This window comes from Peromyscus californicus, unplaced genomic scaffold (assembly GCF_007827085.1).
Source record: "Peromyscus californicus insignis strain IS unplaced genomic scaffold, ASM782708v3 Scaffold_16__1_contigs__length_79575227, whole genome shotgun sequence".
NCBI lineage: Eukaryota > Metazoa > Chordata > Mammalia > Rodentia > Cricetidae > Peromyscus > Peromyscus californicus.
The window spans coordinates 1,624,331-1,641,985 of record NW_026294458.1 but is presented as its reverse complement, the minus strand read 5'-3'; the positions used below and the strand labels follow the sequence as shown (position 1 = coordinate 1,641,985).

At 39.0% G+C, this 17,655-nt stretch overlaps 1 protein-coding gene across 2 annotated transcripts in view; it reads right to left on the bottom strand.

Annotated features, from left to right (window-relative positions):
* The window catches only part of Prkdc (protein kinase, DNA-activated, catalytic subunit), a 237,871-nt gene that overhangs the window by 153,342 nt on the left and 66,874 nt on the right, over nt 1–17,655 (bottom strand). For both annotated transcript variants that reach the window (XM_052739941.1, XM_052739943.1), the window contains 4 exons: nt 16,655–16,881; nt 8,981–9,075; nt 7,280–7,379; nt 4,812–4,945 (listed from right to left, as the gene is read on the bottom strand). In XM_052739941.1, the coding sequence (XP_052595901.1) occupies nt 4,812–4,945; nt 7,280–7,379; nt 8,981–9,075; nt 16,655–16,881 (556 nt within the window). The remainder of the gene's footprint in view (nt 1–4,811; nt 4,946–7,279; nt 7,380–8,980; nt 9,076–16,654; nt 16,882–17,655) is intronic.

Below are 17,655 nucleotides of genomic sequence, written 5' to 3'. Positions count from 1 at the left end.
CAGTGGCTCAAAAAAGGTGTGATTCTGTCACTGATTAACTTAGGCAAGAAATCAAAACAGAATATATATAGAATATATGTCTGATGTAGTAAGAGGACATGGGGGTGCAAAAAGGAGGAACACTCCATTATTATCACTAAGAACCAAAGAAAATTTTAATTATGAGAAGAAAAATATGGTATTTAAATTCTATAGCAAGTGTCAAGAAAGACAGAAAGCAAGCATCAGAAGGAAAAGGCAGATCTACAGACAGAGTAAGACATGGGAACCTTATCAGGTACTTTGCTGGCTAGTCTTAAGTCAACTTGGCACAAGCTAGAGGTATCTGAAAGGAGGGAACCTCAACTGAGAAAATGCCTCTGTAAGATTTGCCTCTGGGGAATTTTCTTAATTAGTGATTGATGAGGGAGGGCCCAGCCCATGGTGGGTGGTGCCATCCCTGGGCTAATGGTCCTAGGTTTTATAAGAAAGCAGGCTGAGCTCTTTTGGGTCCGAAGCAAATGTCTTCGATGCTTATGTGCTTCCTGAATGTCAAGCTGCATTACTGCGTAAGCTGTGCTATTCATAGCAAGGTAGTCAGGAATCGATCCCGTGAAGCCCGCAAGGACAGAACACCCCCACCACGATTTAGACCTGCTGGTGCTGCACCAGGACCTCCACCAAAGCCCATGTGAAGAGGTGGCTTCATAAAGACAGAAGAAAAAACACCTTGGAAAAATAAAATGGCACTTACATTTTTATGTAGCATTTGCATGTGTCTAAAAAAAAAAAAAAAAAAAAAAAAAAAGCAAGCAAGCAGGCCGAGCAAGCCATAGGGAGTAGGACAGTAAGAAACACCCCTCCGTGGCCTTTGCATGAGCTCCTGCCTCCAGGATCCTGCCTTGTTTGAGCTCCTGTCCTGACTTCCTTCAATGATGAACAGTGATATTGAAGTGTAAGCCAAATAAATCCTTTCTTCCCCAAATTGTTTTTGGCCACAGTGTTTCATCACAACAGTGGTAATACTAACTAGGACAGACGCAGAAAATCATCCTCAAAGTCTCCTGGCTGACTGGAGGGGCATACACCTGCAATCCCAGCAGCATTAAGGAATAGAAGGAAGCAGGATAAGGAGTTCAAGACCATACTCAGCTACACAGTAAGTTTGAGGTTAGCCTTGGCCACAAAGACCTTGTCTGAGAGAGAGAGAGAGAGAGAGAGAGAGAGAGAGAGAGAGAGAGAGAGAGAGAGACAAATAGATATGCTGTGGGATGGTCTGTATGTCAAATGTGTTGCTGATTGGTCAATAAATAAATCACTGATTGGCCAGTGGCCAGGCAGGAAGTATAGGCGGGACAAGGAGGAAAATAAAGCTGGGAAGTGGAAGGCTGAGTCAGAGAGACACTGCCAGCCGCCACCATGACAAACAGCATGTGAAGATGCCGGTAATCCACGAGCCATGTGGCAAGGTACAGATTTGTGGAAATGGATTAATTTAAGCTGTAAGAACAGTTAGCAAGAAGCCTGCCACAGCCATACAGTTTGTAACCAATATAAGTCTCTGTGTTTACTTGGTTGGGTCTGAATGTGGGACTGGCAGGTGAGAGAGATTTGTCCTGACTGTGGGCCAGGAAGGAAAACTCTAGCTACATAGAGAGATATAAAGAAGAGGAGAAGAAAAAAGAACAAGAAAAGGATGAAAAGAATATCTCTTAGGCTCCTCCCAATGTGCTATGTTCTAGCCTCTATGGCATCAATCAAACTTACATTGAGTCTTAACGTTAAATTCAGAAGAAACTAGACAATCATGTCTCTCAAAAGCCTGATACACATGGCATAAACAAGCCTACAACTGCTGTGATATTACATTGACCTGAGGTATTCATGTGCTTGAAGCCTCAACACAATTATCTAGAGATCCTCACCACCGCTCCTCAAAAAAGGGGGCGGGGGTAGTGGTGGGGAGCCAAAAGCAGGTGATACATTCTAAAGGCCACAGATTACATAGACCAGACAAAAAATATATTAGTTTTTTGTTTATGTTAGGGAAAGGGCTAGTTTTGCCTACTACTTGATAGCCTGACTTTATAGATTCTTTTGAGACAAGAGTTTCACTGGTTAGCCCTGGTTGGCCTAGAACCTACAGAGGTCCACCTGTCTCTGCGGAATTACAAGCAAAAACAATTTTAGTTGAAAAAATAGGAGGTAGGTAACTGAGAAGAGAACAGCAAAAGAAATGTCTGGGATCAGTGAAGATGACATCATAGAAACCTGTCAGGAGCCACTGTCACGAGCTACTGCAGGTCAGGACGCAAATAAAGCTTAAATATAGTAATTGATAATTCAGATGTCAACCCACCATAGGAATGATTCTCAGATGGAGTACCCTGTCAAGCAAAGTTTGCAGGCCACTAACTCTGAATATTGTTGCTTCCATCTGTAATTTCTTGTGCAATATCAACTATGATATCTCCCCATTACCATGCATTTTCATGAAATATGTATATGTAATCTCATGATTGCATGTCAATCTTATGGGAACACACATATCCATGGATGGTCAGGAAGATGACTTCTCATTAGCTGTACAATTTTGATATATAGAAAATATACTAGGATATGCTTCGTAGCTAAATCTATTGTTCCATGTGGACTGTAGACACTTAATAGCCTGCTTTATTCACACAGCCAGATCTTTGTTCCATTCCCCAATATAAACTTAGAATTTTGCCCTCTGCAATTATCTTTACGGCAGGACGTTTGGTCAGAAAAAGTATCTATAAAAATAGATCACAATTGGAGCCTTCAGAAGACAGACCCAAGGACAGAATTACATGTCTGAGTTTCTTGATTCATAGCCCTCAGAGAGATAGGGAACGAGGGCACCCTGGATTCACCCTGCCAGCAGATAGGGAAGCACTGTCCTAGGCTAACCTCATACTAACTTTAAACAAATCCTTAACTCTTTGTATTTACTTTCACCTCAGTTTATTGATGCAAGATTTTAGATTAGGAGATTTACTGCTTGTGTTTCACCCTGAGAGATAACAGGAAAAAATAATTAACCATTTGCCCATTAACAGAGAAAGATAATCTTCCCACAGGCACCACTGGATTTAGGACGCTAAGGAGTGGCTCTGGATCTTGTACAAAGTGGCTAATGCAGACCAAATGCTGCATATTTCCCCTGTTGTTTATGACACTTCCTCTGCTTGCTGGGAAAGAAGCAGCGCTGAGAAAAAGATGGTTCTTTGCCTTGCTCGTGATTTTTACTGATTATAAATTTGGGGGCGGGAGGGGGGGAGGACAAGGGAATCTGTGGCTGATATGTAAAATTAAATAAAATTATAAAATAAAATTAAAAAAATTTTTTAGCTTATTACCTAGTCACATTTAGAAATGTAGGAAGAAACAAATTCCCCTCTTGATTTAATCTCTCCTAGTTTACCTCATCCCCTTTAAGAGTTAACCAGACTGGGCGGTGGTGGCTCACGCCCTTAATTCCAACACTGGGAGGCAGAGGCGGGCGGATCTCTGTGAGTTCGAGGCCAGCCTGGGCTACAGAGTGAGTTCCAGGACAGGCTCCAAAGCTATACAGAGAAACCCTGTCTCAAAAAACCAAAAAAAAAAAAAAAAAAAAAAAAAGAAAAGAAAAGAAAAAAGAGTTCACCGGGGACTTTTATAAGTCACTCCCACCTTGAGCTATAAAAGAAAGCTGACAGTCACTGTCTTGTGTAAAACTCTTATCTGTTTTTATAACCCTGAAAAATTTGAAGCTGTGACCTTGCTTTGGCCAGAGAATTGCTGATTGTATGGGTATATAAGCTGGAAAATGCAGAACAGCAGAATCAAAAAGAGAACAAAAAGAGAACAGCGGAACAATAAAGAGACATGCATAGAAGGAGAATGGTGTGGGCTGATTCTTTCGCCCTCAAATTCTTAGGTTTCCCTCACTTGTTGTAGCCTCTTTCCTGGACCCCGAAGGGGCTTGAGGAGCTGAAACTTGAAGGACCCCAAGAAACCACAAAAAGTACGAGTCAGAGTGGAGGTGGCACTCGAGGGCTGGGAGTGCTTTCTGTTAAGCAGCACCATCTAAAATTGCTTAGACATTTGGAGAAAACAATGGCCTTCTTCCCTCCCCTTCCAGCAGGCTCCTCTTCATAGGTGGTTGTGACAATGACGTAACAGATTAAATAAATCTAAAATAACAGCAATATGGAGGTAGGACGATGGCTCAGTGGGTTCAATAAGGGCTTGTTGAGCAAGAAGTGAGGACCTGAAATTGGACTGACAACACCCACATAAACACTGGGCATGGTGGTGTACATCTATACTACAGTGATGAGAGGACAGACAAAGATGGATACCCAAAACCTGCTGGCCTGGCCAGTCTAGGCCAATTGGTGAACAAATGTGAGACCTTGTCTGTGCTGTTTAGTATTTTTGTCAACTTGACACAAGTGAGGGTCATCTGACAAGAGAAAACATTAATTGAGAAAAGTTCTCCATCATATTGGCCTGTGGGCAAGACTAGGACACGTTTTTCTTGATTAGTGATTAATATGAGAGGGCCCAGCCCACTGCAGGCAGTCCCATCCCTGGGCAGGTAGTCTTGAATTATATAAGAATGCAGGCTGAGCAGACCATGGAGCACAAACCAGTAAGCAGTATTTCACCATGGTCTCTGCTTTAGTTATTACCTCCAGGTTCTTGCCCTGACTTTCCTTCATGATGTAAAATGTCTTTTCCACAAGTTGCTTTTAGTCATTGTTTTTAACATAGCAATAGAATAAATTTTTTAATTAAAAAAAAAAAAGAAAGAAAAAACATACCTGGCAGTAAAGGAACAAACTTATAAAAGAGTTCTATGGATTTGTGTCGACATTCTGTCTGGGGCCTTCCACAGTGAGTTAAAAGCCACTTGACTAAATCCAATAAACACAATGAAGTCATTGGTGGAAACCCCCTACACAGAGAAAGCATGCTGTCATTTAGCACATTATCCAACATTCAATGTATACATAGCCAAGAATTTAGAAACCTGAAACTCAAGTCTACCAACCTGGCATATGTAACAGGCATATTCATTCTTTAATGTATTACCATTAGAATGTAACCAAGGTTAACTCAGAGACCTGCCTGCTTCTGCTTCCCTGGTGTTGGGATTATAGATGTTTGTTACCACAACTAACTTCAATTCAGTTTCAACATAAAAAATACAGGCTTTTGTAGTGACAGGGAGAGAACTCAAGACCTTATACTGCAAGCAAATGCTCAGGTCCTCTTTTCTTTCACTATGGGAAAAAAAATTTTAAATATGCTTAACAAATAGAATCATGTATTTCATGTTTCCATTCCAATGTGTTCTTTAAACAACAAAATAACACACTAAAGTTGTAGGATGTAAAGCAATGCTTCTTAGAAGCACACCTTTGCAAACTAGTTATAAATCTAAGTTCTCTGATCCTACCCTAGCCCAGACTCAGAAATCTTGTAGATGGAGCCTGTACAACAATCTGTGTTTTAACTAGACTCCCAACTAATTTTAATACATGCTAACGACCAAGAACCAACTGTCTAAAGTCAAGTTACAAGTCAGAAGAATCTGAAATACTCAAGTAGTTTGCTTTTGTTGTTTCTTAACAGTATCATTTAGCTGAGGCTGGGCTTGAACACTTGACCCTTCTACCTTTCCCTCAGAAGTACTGGGATTACAGGCATGAGCCTACCTCTTTTCTTGATGGCTTCTTTGAGAAAGGGGTGGAAGGGTAGGAGGAACATGAATAATAGCCCAGGCTGACCTCAAACTTAAGCTTCCCCTGCCTTATTTTTCAAGCAGTCAGGATTATTGGTGTAAGAAATTATGCCTAAAGGTATCAATTTTAAAATGGTGAAAATATAAATATCCACTATATACAGGTCCAGAGTGGTGGCTGTCAGTACACACACCATGACTCCCCATATACTGCATAGAGGGTCAATGCACTGTATCTCCATCCTTCCTGACAATGGGGCATCACTGGGTCCCTAGGGTAACCACTGGTCAATACTCAGCCTGGCTTTGAACAACTTTCTCAACTTGATAATTCCAAGTCGCACGATCCTCCTCCTCATGTTCCATTCTTCCTTCCTTTTCTTTTTTTTTTTTTTTTTTTTTTTTTTGGTTTTTCAAGACAGGGTTTCTCTGTGTAGCTTTGCGCCTTTCCTGGAACTCACTTGGTAGCCCAGGCCGGCCTCGAACTCACAGAGATCCGCCTGGCTCTGCCTCCCGAGTGCTGGGATTAAAGGCGTGCGCCACCACCGCCCGGCTTTCTTTTCTTTTTTAAATAGAACTGTAGTTGTCTAATGGAATAGAGTCTCAGCTTTACAGGATGAAAGAGCTTTGGCGACTGGTTGCACAACAGTGTGACAGTACTTAACACTACTAGACTGCACATGCAAAAATGATAAACTTTATGTGTGCATTTCATCACAATTAAAAGTAACAAATAAATTAATCTCTACCCGGAGTATCATTCAACTCCTATGCCACCTGAAATCCTGAGTAGTGGTGAACAGAATGCACTTTGAAATCAGACATTTTGAGTTCATCTCTGCATCTGCCTTAGAAACTTACATGAGCTTAAACAAGGTGCTCAGTCTTTAAAGTACATCTTATATCTAAATATGCAATTTATCTTCCAGGTGACTATTATCTCATTAAATAAAATGTTTCCTAAAGACTTCCTGGAAACACTGTTAACAAGTTTCCAGTGGTCAGGATGTTTAAAATGTCATTAAATAGATCTCTAGCCTAAGTAGGAGTTCGTAACTTGAACTGACTCCTAACTATCTGAATGCACACTTCTGCTCTGTTCACCTTGCTGGTGAGACAGCTCTGTACAGACACTGGTATAAGCAATCATGTTCTACAAGGAGCCAGCATCTTTGATTGAATGTGACATTCAGTTCTTATACTTCCAAATGTATTGTGTAACAGTTCATGGATAGTCTAGTTAAATAATTACTTAGCAAACTTGTATTCAAACTTAGTACATGTAAAATACAATGCCCATCTCAGTTTTAAAACATACTGTCAATTTGGATACCTATTCAAATCTTAATCAAATATCTTCCTTAAAACCAGGTATTTTCAAACTTAAAGCTTTTAAATTTTGTGGAAAGTTGACTGTTCATCCCATATTTCTACACATTTCTTCTCTACAAACTTAATTCTTGACTTTCTACATATCCATCTAACAACCGTTATCAAATGGAATTAGCTTTGTCTTAGGTTAACCAGAGGAAAAGTATCACCTACTGTGGCAACCGTCGTTTTTTTGGTTTGTTTAAAGAATCATGCTTCTTTTCAATGATTCGTCTTAGGTGATCAATGGCATCACAGCACTGCTGAATTGTACCTGTATTTGTATCCAATACAAAAGATTTCATAGAAAACATACAGCAGATTATCATTGATAAAGTAGTATTATAAAACTGTTGACCTACTTTTGTGACTACAAAGATAATTTTACTACAGATTTAGTATTTCTTCATCTCAGAATATGAAATTAAAATAAATGACTTACATTTCAAATGCTAAAACAAAGCCCAGACTCATGACTGCAGGAAGGCATGGCATGTGCTTACATACTATATACATACATGCAAAAAGGAGTATCATATATAAATAGAAACTACATGACCAGCAGCCACAACAACCAAAGCACAGCCTCACATGACAGACTAGACTGGAAGAAATCTCCGAGTGTCATAACTCAGTCTAGGCCACAGCCAGTGCACATCACTTCAGAGCCATTAGAGCTTAATATACAGCCACTATAGAAAAGGGCAGAACTAAGGACATTCCATAGAAATCTAGAAGAAAGAATGCATAAATGGTTACTTCTAGCACTAAGAAAATGTGCTTTTGTTGTCGTTTCTCTCTCTCTCTCTCTCTCTCTCTCTCTCTCTCTCTCTCTCTCGTGTGTGTGTGTGTGTGTGTGTGTGTGTGTGTGTGCGCACGCGCACGCGCATGGGTGTGTCCTGGGTGTTAAAACCCAAGTGTTGATATTCAACATCAACTTAAAAAAGAATAAAGTGGGGGCTGGAGAGATGGCTCAGTAGTTAAGAGCAGTTAAAAGCTCTTCTAGAGGACCCAAATACAATTTTCATCACTCACATGGCAACTGACAACTGTCCATAATTCCGGTTCCAGGAGTTCCTACACCCTTTTCCAGCCACCATGGGCAGGGAAACCCACATGGTGTACAGGCATACTTGTAGTCAAACATCCATATATATATATAAAAGATTATCAGTGTCTAACTTGTCATTTTATGAATTAAGCAAACACCAAGATGTGAAAAGTAAAAGAGAAGTGTTGCCACACATGGTTGTATGATCTAATCCTTCAGTGACAACTGCCTCAGGGACCTGACTGTACCACCTGATGGGACAAATAGAAACTTCTAGCTCAAAAGTTCTGTGAGGTTCCTAATAATTTCCATACAAAAGTACTTTAGTTCAGTTCTAACATCATTTTTAGCATCTCTTAATCATAGCCTAAGTAGCTTTACCACAGCTGTACAATGAGACCTACTTTCTAAATTATCATGAGCTCAGAGACAATGGCCATATCTCAGTGGTCCTTGGTGGTCAGCTCTCTTCAGCACTGTCAATGTGCATTTGCATTTTTGTGCCAGTGCAGCTAGTGACTAGCTATAGTGTGCATATGTCCCTGGTAGGATTTGCCAACCAGGATTCAAGCTCCATGGCTGATGGGTGAATAGGATGAGTCTTGGAGGATAAAGACACAAAACAAATTTTTTACCAACTGGATTTCATTATGTATAAGATAACAACATATCTTCCCTTTATAATTATCAGATCAGCTAAGAAGAATGTGAAAATAGAAAAATACCACCTCATGAAAGGATCATGTGAGCACTGGATTCTGAGTGGAAAAGACCCCAAAGCACTCAGGATCAGTATGGAGATAGAACACTAGGATGACACATACCTAAGGATTTCTCATCCGAATGGGCCAAGGCCAGACTTTCCATGTATGTCACTAAGGCTTCAAACACAAACTGTTCTACCAGGGATTCTTCTTCCCTGCAAAAGAAAGACCAATATACCTCCACTAAGAAAACAATACATGGAAAAAGACAAAACAATAATAAGGAATGCAAACAATGTTTTTTGAACCAGAATCTCACTCAATAGTCCAGGCTAAGCTGGAACTCAGTACCTACATAGTACAGGTACCAATTAAAGAAAGAATGGTGCACTTGTTGGAAAAATTCATTTTCTTGGAAATTAGGAATAAAAAAAAAATCAAATGTAAGCTAAGGTAAGATTTTCATTGTAATTATTTTTGTCCACAGTAAACTATCAACATGAAAGGCCTGTGTTTTTATGGAAGAAATAGAAACCAAGATCTGAATAAGCAAACTACACTATCAGATCATGAATTTAAATCATTATAACTAGGATCTTTATTAATTAAAATATGAACCATTATAAACACAACATTGTTAATTCCTATTATCACAAAAATCCATGCTTTGGAATTCAATGAACTCTTAGGAAGAATTTTGTTTATACCGCTGGTTGTGGAAGCATTTTCCTTGCAAAAGTTGTCAAGATGATTGAAGTGCTAGTCAGTAGGTGAGAGGTGCAGTGAATGTACTGGATGAGGCAAAATTCTGTGTATGAATTGTTCACCTTTAGAGATCATGACCATATGACGTGTGGAGGATACTACAGAGAAGAGCTGGGCTCTTCATGCTGATTAATGCCAGTTGCAGGCCTTGCAGTTTGCAGCACATCTTATCAGTTTGTTAAACACACTTCTGATATAAAATAGTTTTGCTAGGATTCAGTAGGATTGTAGTTCAACGGTTCTCAACCTATAGATAGGTAGCAATTCCTTTCAGAGTTGAATATCAGATATTTATTTTACGATTCATAGCAGTAGCAAAATTACAGTTATGAAGTAGCAATGAAATAATTTTATGGTTGGAGGTCACCACAACATGAGGACCTGTATCAAAGGGTCACAGCATTTAGAAAGGTTGACAACCATGGCTGTAGTGAGTCAAGTTGGCACCAGACTTCCTAATAGTGACCACAACCTTTTTAGGTTGAAGCCTAGCTTTGGGAGCATTCTGTTTCTCACTTAGGTGATCACCATCAGATGCTGTACATAATCCCCTTTTTCTGTATGTCACAATCCAAGTTCATTGTTGTGTAGAACAAGAGGGGATCTGCTTCAAATGCCAAATGGTTACTGAATGGCTACACTGAGTTCTTTGAGAGCTTCTCCTGTATTTAGTTGTAAGAGGATCAGCTTTAGTCACTGCTCTCAGGCCGGACCACTACACTTCTCATCTTCAAAGCAGTCACTTTTGGAAAACATTTTGAACCATCACTGCACTGCACATTCATTACCAGTTCTGGAGCCAAATGTGCTGTGTGTGTCATGAGTTGCATTCTCTGCTTTACAACCCATTTTTACCTCAAATAAGAAAATTGTTTAAATTTGCTTTTTGTATATTATTTCTAGTATAAAATCAATGTGAAATAAGGAACAAAAATAAGCCATTAGCCAAATAACAAGGTGAGAAGTGCACATTACAGCCAGGCGATGGTGGTGCACACTTTTAATCCCAGCACTTGGAAGGCAGAGGCAGGCCGATCTCTGTCAGTTCCAGGCTAGACTGGTCTACAGGGTGAGTTCCACGACAGTCAGGGCTGTTACAGAGAGAAACCCTGTCAGAAGAAGAGGAAGAAGAAGAAGAAAGAAGAAGAAGAAGAAGAAGAAGAAGAAGAAGAAGAAGAAGAAGAAGAAGAAGAAGAAGAAGGAAGAAGAAGAAGGAAGAAGAAGAAGAAGAAGAAGAAGAAGAAGAAGAAAAGAAGAAGAAGAAGAAAAGAAGAAGAAGAAGAAGAAAGAAGAAGAAGAAGAAGAAGAAGAAGAAGAAGAAGAAGAAGAAGAAGAAGAAGAAGAAGAAGAAAAAAAAAAAAAGGAAATGTACTTTACAATAATGTAAACCAAAGGCCAGAAAGGTGGCTAAGCAGAAAAGGGTGCTGGCTGTCAAACCTAATGACCTACATTCAATTTCAGGAACCCATATAATAGGAGAGAATCAATCTCCCAGGTTGTCATCTGACCTCTACACATGTGCTGTGTCCTAAATGCAAATACAAACATGCACACACATTAATACAATTAATTTTGCACTAGAATAGTAATAAAAATGCACACAAATAATTCTATTGATGGCTACAGCAATTATGTATAATAACATCTTAGTCAATAGCAGAATTTATGTATAAGAATAATAGTCTCATGAGATAATAGTATCTGATAGTAGTATAGTCATCCAATTTGGGCAAGTATACCATCTGGATCATACAATGACAAAATCACTTAAGGACATCTTTTTCAGAATGTTCTGTGAAGCATAGCCCTATGAGCAGTTTCAAGTGCCACGAGCTGGCAGCTAGCTGCTTTCACTAGTCACATTCAAAATGCTGATTAAGTAGTTTACGTTTATAATTCCTTCCCCCCACCAACATAATATTTTCATTGATTATTTGGAAATTTCACATAATGCACACCAATAACACTCACTTCTCAGTCCTCCAAGTTCCATAATTCCAGTTCCAGGAGTTCCAACACCTTTTTCCAGCCACCGTGGGCACAGGAACCCACATGGTACAGCGCCCCCCCAAAAAACAAGTCTAATTTGTGTTGTCCCTATGATCAATGGAACATGGTCAAACTCTCCGTGGCCAACCCCTTAAAGAAAACTGAGTCCTTCCCCACCCCCACCAGAAGACAATTGTGGAGAGCTACACTTCAGCATCCTTATCTCAATTTTTAAGAGTTTTCTTGAATGGCTTCATGTTAATCTGTTACTTTTTTCTTTTGGGGGGGTAAGGGTGAGGAGTTGGGGTAGTGGTTGTCATAGAAGCCTTCTACATCTCCCTTTCTCAACTGTGAGTCTGCAGTCATCAAGACCATTGCAAAAGAAGCTTCCTTGTCCTTTACAGTCATTGGGACCACAGAATATGGACTTCCTCATGGTTTCTGTCAACAGCACAGTCAACATCAACATGGCCTCCAGCTTCAGCATGGTCTCCTGTGGCAATACAGACCATGCGTATCAACACGGCCCTCTGCTGCAGCATGAGCCACAGATACCTATTGTAGAATATTATTTTAAGATGTAGTACATTTGTTTATGCTGTGGAACATTTGTTTAATGATGCAAAGATGTGTTGCATTCTTTCATTTTGCATTTGTCTAACACTGTGAAGCTGTGTTACTTTGTCTGTCTAAAACACCTGATGGTGTAATAAAGAGTTGAACGGCCAAAAGTGAGGCAGGAGAAAGGATAGGTTGGGCTGGCAGGAAGAGAGAATAAATAGAAGGAAAAGGAAAAAGCAAGAGAAGGAAGAGGACTCAAGGGGCCAGTCACCGACACAGCAAGCTACAGAGTAAGAAGCAAAGAAAGGTATATTGAAATAGAGAAAGATAAAAGCCCAGAGGCAAAAGGTAGATGGGATAATTTAAGTTAAGAAAAGCTGGCAAGAAAAAAGCCAAGCTAAGGCCGGGCATATATAAGAAATAATAACACTCCATGTGATTTATGTGGGAGCTGGGTGGCGGGGCCCCCCAAAAGAGGAAAGAGAAAAAGCAAAAAGATCAACTACATTTTGGTGTCCAACGTTGAGTGATTTTCCATGTAGGTCCTGAGGAAGCTGGGAAAAGAAAAGAAAAGAAAAGAGAAAAGGAAAGAAAAGAACAAAGATGCAGCTCCTTTAAGAGGCACTGGTGTTCAGTTAGCAGGGCAGTGCTAAACAGAAACAACAAGCTAAGTAAAAAAAAACCTGTGTGGCAGGACAAGTTCAGGCTTCCATAGCTAGGAAGGTTGAATGCAGTTTTTAGTCACACAGCTCTGACCGGGCCAAGAGCTTTAGGCTTGGCTTTCAGAATCAGAGAAGTAGGCAGAGCCAGCCAAGAGAGCCTTGTGGAGGATCCAGGTGTAGCTTGGCAATCTAAAGTTTGCTCATGTGTTCAAAAAAGACTAAAAGATATGCAGTAAAAAAGATCCAGAGGGGAAAAAAAACTCTAAACAGATTCCAGTGTGTTTTACAATGTGCACAGGCTTAAGGAAGACAGAAAATGGGTATGGACAGTTATAGAAAGGAACAAATAGTTTAGAAATAGTAAAATCTTTAAGAGATAGTAAAAGTAATATAAAAGAACAAAACCACATAAGATGGAAAATACACAGAGTCTGGATCCTGTATGTTATTGTGTTGATTTTGAATTTTTTTTTTTTTTTGGATGCTGATGAGCAAAAGACAACTGCTGACAGACATGAGATTAAAAGAGGGACAGCTGAAATAAACCAACCTATATACTTTAGGGATGTCTTAAGTTTAAAATGGAAGTTAAAAAATATATTTGTTAAATGGAAGTCAAAGTGCTTTGGAGAAAAGATTTTGCTTTTGTTCCCACAAGAAATGAGAGGCTACAGATTTGCTCCAGGTTAATATGGATCAGGTTGATCAAGGAAGATCTCGTGAAACTGGACAGGTTATATATATCAACACAGGTTACGGCTGGTCTTCCCAAGACTTGTCAATTATTTCAAAATTTCTCAGGGACCCCTAAAGATGCCTTCACCCACAGACAATAGGAAGCAGCCTAGAGAAGATGATGCCCACATTCCCAAGAGGTGGGGTGGTACCTATTGGTTATTTGTTGGGTTATAGATATTTGTTATTTAGGGGAATATAGAACAAAAAGACCAACTATTAATCTCAGACATTTTGCATTTGAATGGATTTTGGTATATTGATATAAATTTAAAGTTAATTTTGTTATACTGTATATATGTTACTACTCTTGCTTGGGGTATTATGCCTATGTATTTCATTTAAAAATACAATGTATAAATAAGAATTGATGTTAGTATTTAATCTATAATAATCAAAGTTGTAGTCACATTAGGCATGTTTTCTAGGTTAAATAGGTATATTTTAGATAGATAAATAGTCTTCAAACACTTCAAAGACCTATAGAATACAGTATTTAAAATATTTTGTTAACCCAAGGTTTTTCAATGACAATGAGACACATCTGCTTCTGGCAGCACCAATTTACCTCATAAAAGGATGGTAGGCATAAAAGAAACACCATATGAGTTTGCTTTCAATGTGGCAAAGCTAGACACATGGGTAAGAAACTGATTTGCTTTGACTTCTGACAGTATGCTGTATAAACTGGACATATAGGACACACAGGAAAAAAACTGTTGACCTTTGCCAAAAACAAGGCAGGACAGTCCTTCAAAATTCCTGCTTCATAGAACAGTCTGACAGATACTCTAGGCCTGTAGGCCAAAGATGGATACCCCAACATAGCAGAGGAGCTTTGGATGACTGTCCAGGCAGCCAAACATCTCTGTTGTTAGGTAATATTATATCCTTCTGGGGTCTTTGATGGAGTTGAAAACTAGATAGTTATAGTTGCAGTTTTTCTTAGTTATAATAGAAAGTAAATTAGGTATAAAACTTTGGATTCACTAAGATACTATAGACAATGGAGTATTTTCTTTAAATTTGCCAGACATAATAAAACTGGACATTGTGAATGTAATCTTTACTTGACAATTGTTCTTATTGTAGATAGTATTACTATGTTTAAGTTAAAACCATTTCTTTTTATTTAGACAAAAGGGAAATGTTATGGAATATTAATTTAAGATGTGTTACATCTGTTTATGCTTTGGAATATTTGTTTAATGATCCAAAGATGTGTTGCATTCTTTTATGTTGCATTTGTGAAGCTGTATTATTTTGCTGTCTAAAACACTTGATTGGTCTAAGAAAGAGCTAAATGGCCAATAGCAAGGCAGGAGAAAGGATAGGTGGAGGTGGCAGAGAGAATAAATAGGAGAAAAAATCTGGGAAGAAGAGATCAGGAAGCAAGAAAGAGGAAGAGAGGAAGACCCCAGGGACCAGCCACCCAGCTACACAGCAAGGCACCGAGAAAGAAGAAAAATATATAGAAATGGAGAAAGATAAAAGCCCAGAGGCAAAAGATAGACAGGATAATTAAAGTTAAGAAAAGCTGGGTAGAAACAAGCCAAGCTAAGGTTGGGCATTCATAAGTAAGAATAAGCCTCCATGTGATTTATTTGGGAGCTTGGTGGCAGGCCCCTAAAGAGCCAAAAGAGGAAGTATGTCACTTCTGAGTCCTGAAGACCTCTAGATAAGGCCTGACATTCCCAGGAGCCCTGCTCTGCCCCTTGAATAGACCAGTCTGTCTGCAAAATGAAGTCTTTTCTCCATGAAAGGAATCCAGACAGTCTGTGAATCTCTGCCCGCATAGTCATTTCTCTTCTTTTCAGAAACTCCAAGGTTAGTAAGCTTTCAGTGCTCTGGACTGAGTAACTTGTTTCTCAACTAGAAGAATGGGTATGTAGCAATTTGGTTTATTAATATCACTCTATAAACACTATATATTTTGTACGTTCTTCTGTACATATTTAAAAAGCTAATAAGAAGCTTTAAGCACTAGTTAATTCTCATATAAATATACATGTAGATTCCTACCTATCCCATCCATCTTCTATTACTGATCTCTTCTGTATTTCAGTGACCCATTTTCTAGAAAAACCTATTCTGACCATCAAAGTCAGAGGACCACTGTAAGATGACATAGTAGCCTTACTACTAGCAATCACTATTTAATATGATTTATTTCAGCCATAAACCTTTATATTTATCTATCTGAGTACCTTTCTCAACTGTAGCCCTCATGAAGAGCTGTAATTTTATATTTACAGTATTAAGAACATTGCCTGGCATGATATTCTTTCTTTTTTCCAGTCCTCTTCTGCCAAGAGGTATATGTGCTCTTAACAGTTGAGTTATCCCTTCAGCTCTGACTGTGCTGCTGAGTAAAGGAATGAATTAATGAATAAATATCATTCATCTTGCTGTACTGAATGTCATTCTTGGACCTTTGCAATGTCCTCCGTGCCTTAGTCTTTAGTCAAAAACTTAGGAAGAAATTTAACTTCACTCTGCACTCCCATAACTTCTGAGACTCCATATCATTAGAGGTGCTCCCCATTTTTCTGCTTTAGCAGAGAAAACCTGGCTCACTGCCCCATTACTCTGAACAAAGCCTAAGAGTACCAAAGGTCTTCACAACTTCATAGGGCAGGCTTATGAGGTGGTAGAGACTCTTGGTACTCAACTGTCACCTTTTGATCTGAAAGAATTTAGCTGATTATCATTCATTCTTTATGGTCCATCTCTCATAACTATTCACTAACTTACCACACAAACATTCTATATGGTTCAAAGGATCTTGCACATGTCTCTTTCATTGCATTCTCAAAAGATATTTACAATTATTTCTCTGTAGTTTCTTAGATTCTTGAATGCATAACATGTATGACATATTTTTGTAATAAATGCTTGACATAAAATACACAGACTTCAACCAGGGCTACACAAAGAAACCCTGTCCTGAAAAGCCAAAAACCAACCAACCAACCAACCAACCAATCAACCATAGACTTAAATATCAGGACACTTTTCCAAATCACATTAAAGGTTTCAAGAGCTGTCTTATACATCTTTTCTTGACACAAACCATACATACCTGAATTCCTTATAGATATGATTGAAAGCAAGTGCTGCACCTAGCCTCTTGAAAGCATTAGGATGAAGTGCAAGGCTGTAGAGCCGCTTGAAAAGTGACTTGCTGTTTACTGGGCTTTTCTCTTGCTGCTGAGGTGTTGTCTGCTTAATGGACCATTTGAGGAATTCTCGAATACAGCATCCACAAAAGTCTCTTAAAGTACTGTCAATGGGGTCCACAATACCATCCTTAATCAAGATAAAGACAGCTTCATTGTATTTATTCTTGTACCCATGGAACAATTAATGGTGGTTCTGTGTGAGTATATATGCCAATATTCAGGAGGTTAAAGGAAAAAGGCTATTAGTTTGACGCTAAGCTGTGATACAGAGTAAGTTCCAGACCAGCCTAGGCTAATAGCCTGAACTATAGACCCAACTTAAAAAAAAAAAAAGAACCATCCAGTGACTCTTCACTGCCCATTACTAGGCATATGATCTGGGTGAGTCTGAGAATAAAGGTGGTGATCAGACTGCCTGACTGCCCTAAACAAACAGGGATATATAATTGTACTCTATGTTCTGCACAGCAGAATGGTAAAACAGGAGTCCTCATAAATATACCTCATTACTTCTTCCCTGATGTTCTCGTCAACTTCCATATTTTTGCTGGGTCCAACTTCATAGAAAATGTTACACAGATGCAAAATAGAATCAGTAAAAAAGGTATGTAAGAACAAAGACTTAAAGGATGTTTGGACAAACTCACTAGATATTTCACTGGAATTTTTGTTATTGTGTTTATTTATTTTAATTTTTAAAATTTAATATACTTTTAATTAATTAATTAATTTTTTATTTTTTTGTTTTTCAAGACAGGGTTTCTCTGAGTAGCCCTGGCTGTCCTGGAAATCACTTTGTAGACCAGGCTAGCCTCGAACTTGGAGATGCCCCTGCCTGTGCCTCCCAAGTCCTGGGATTAAAGTTATGTGCAGGGTCCTGTGTAGCCTAGGCTTATATGGC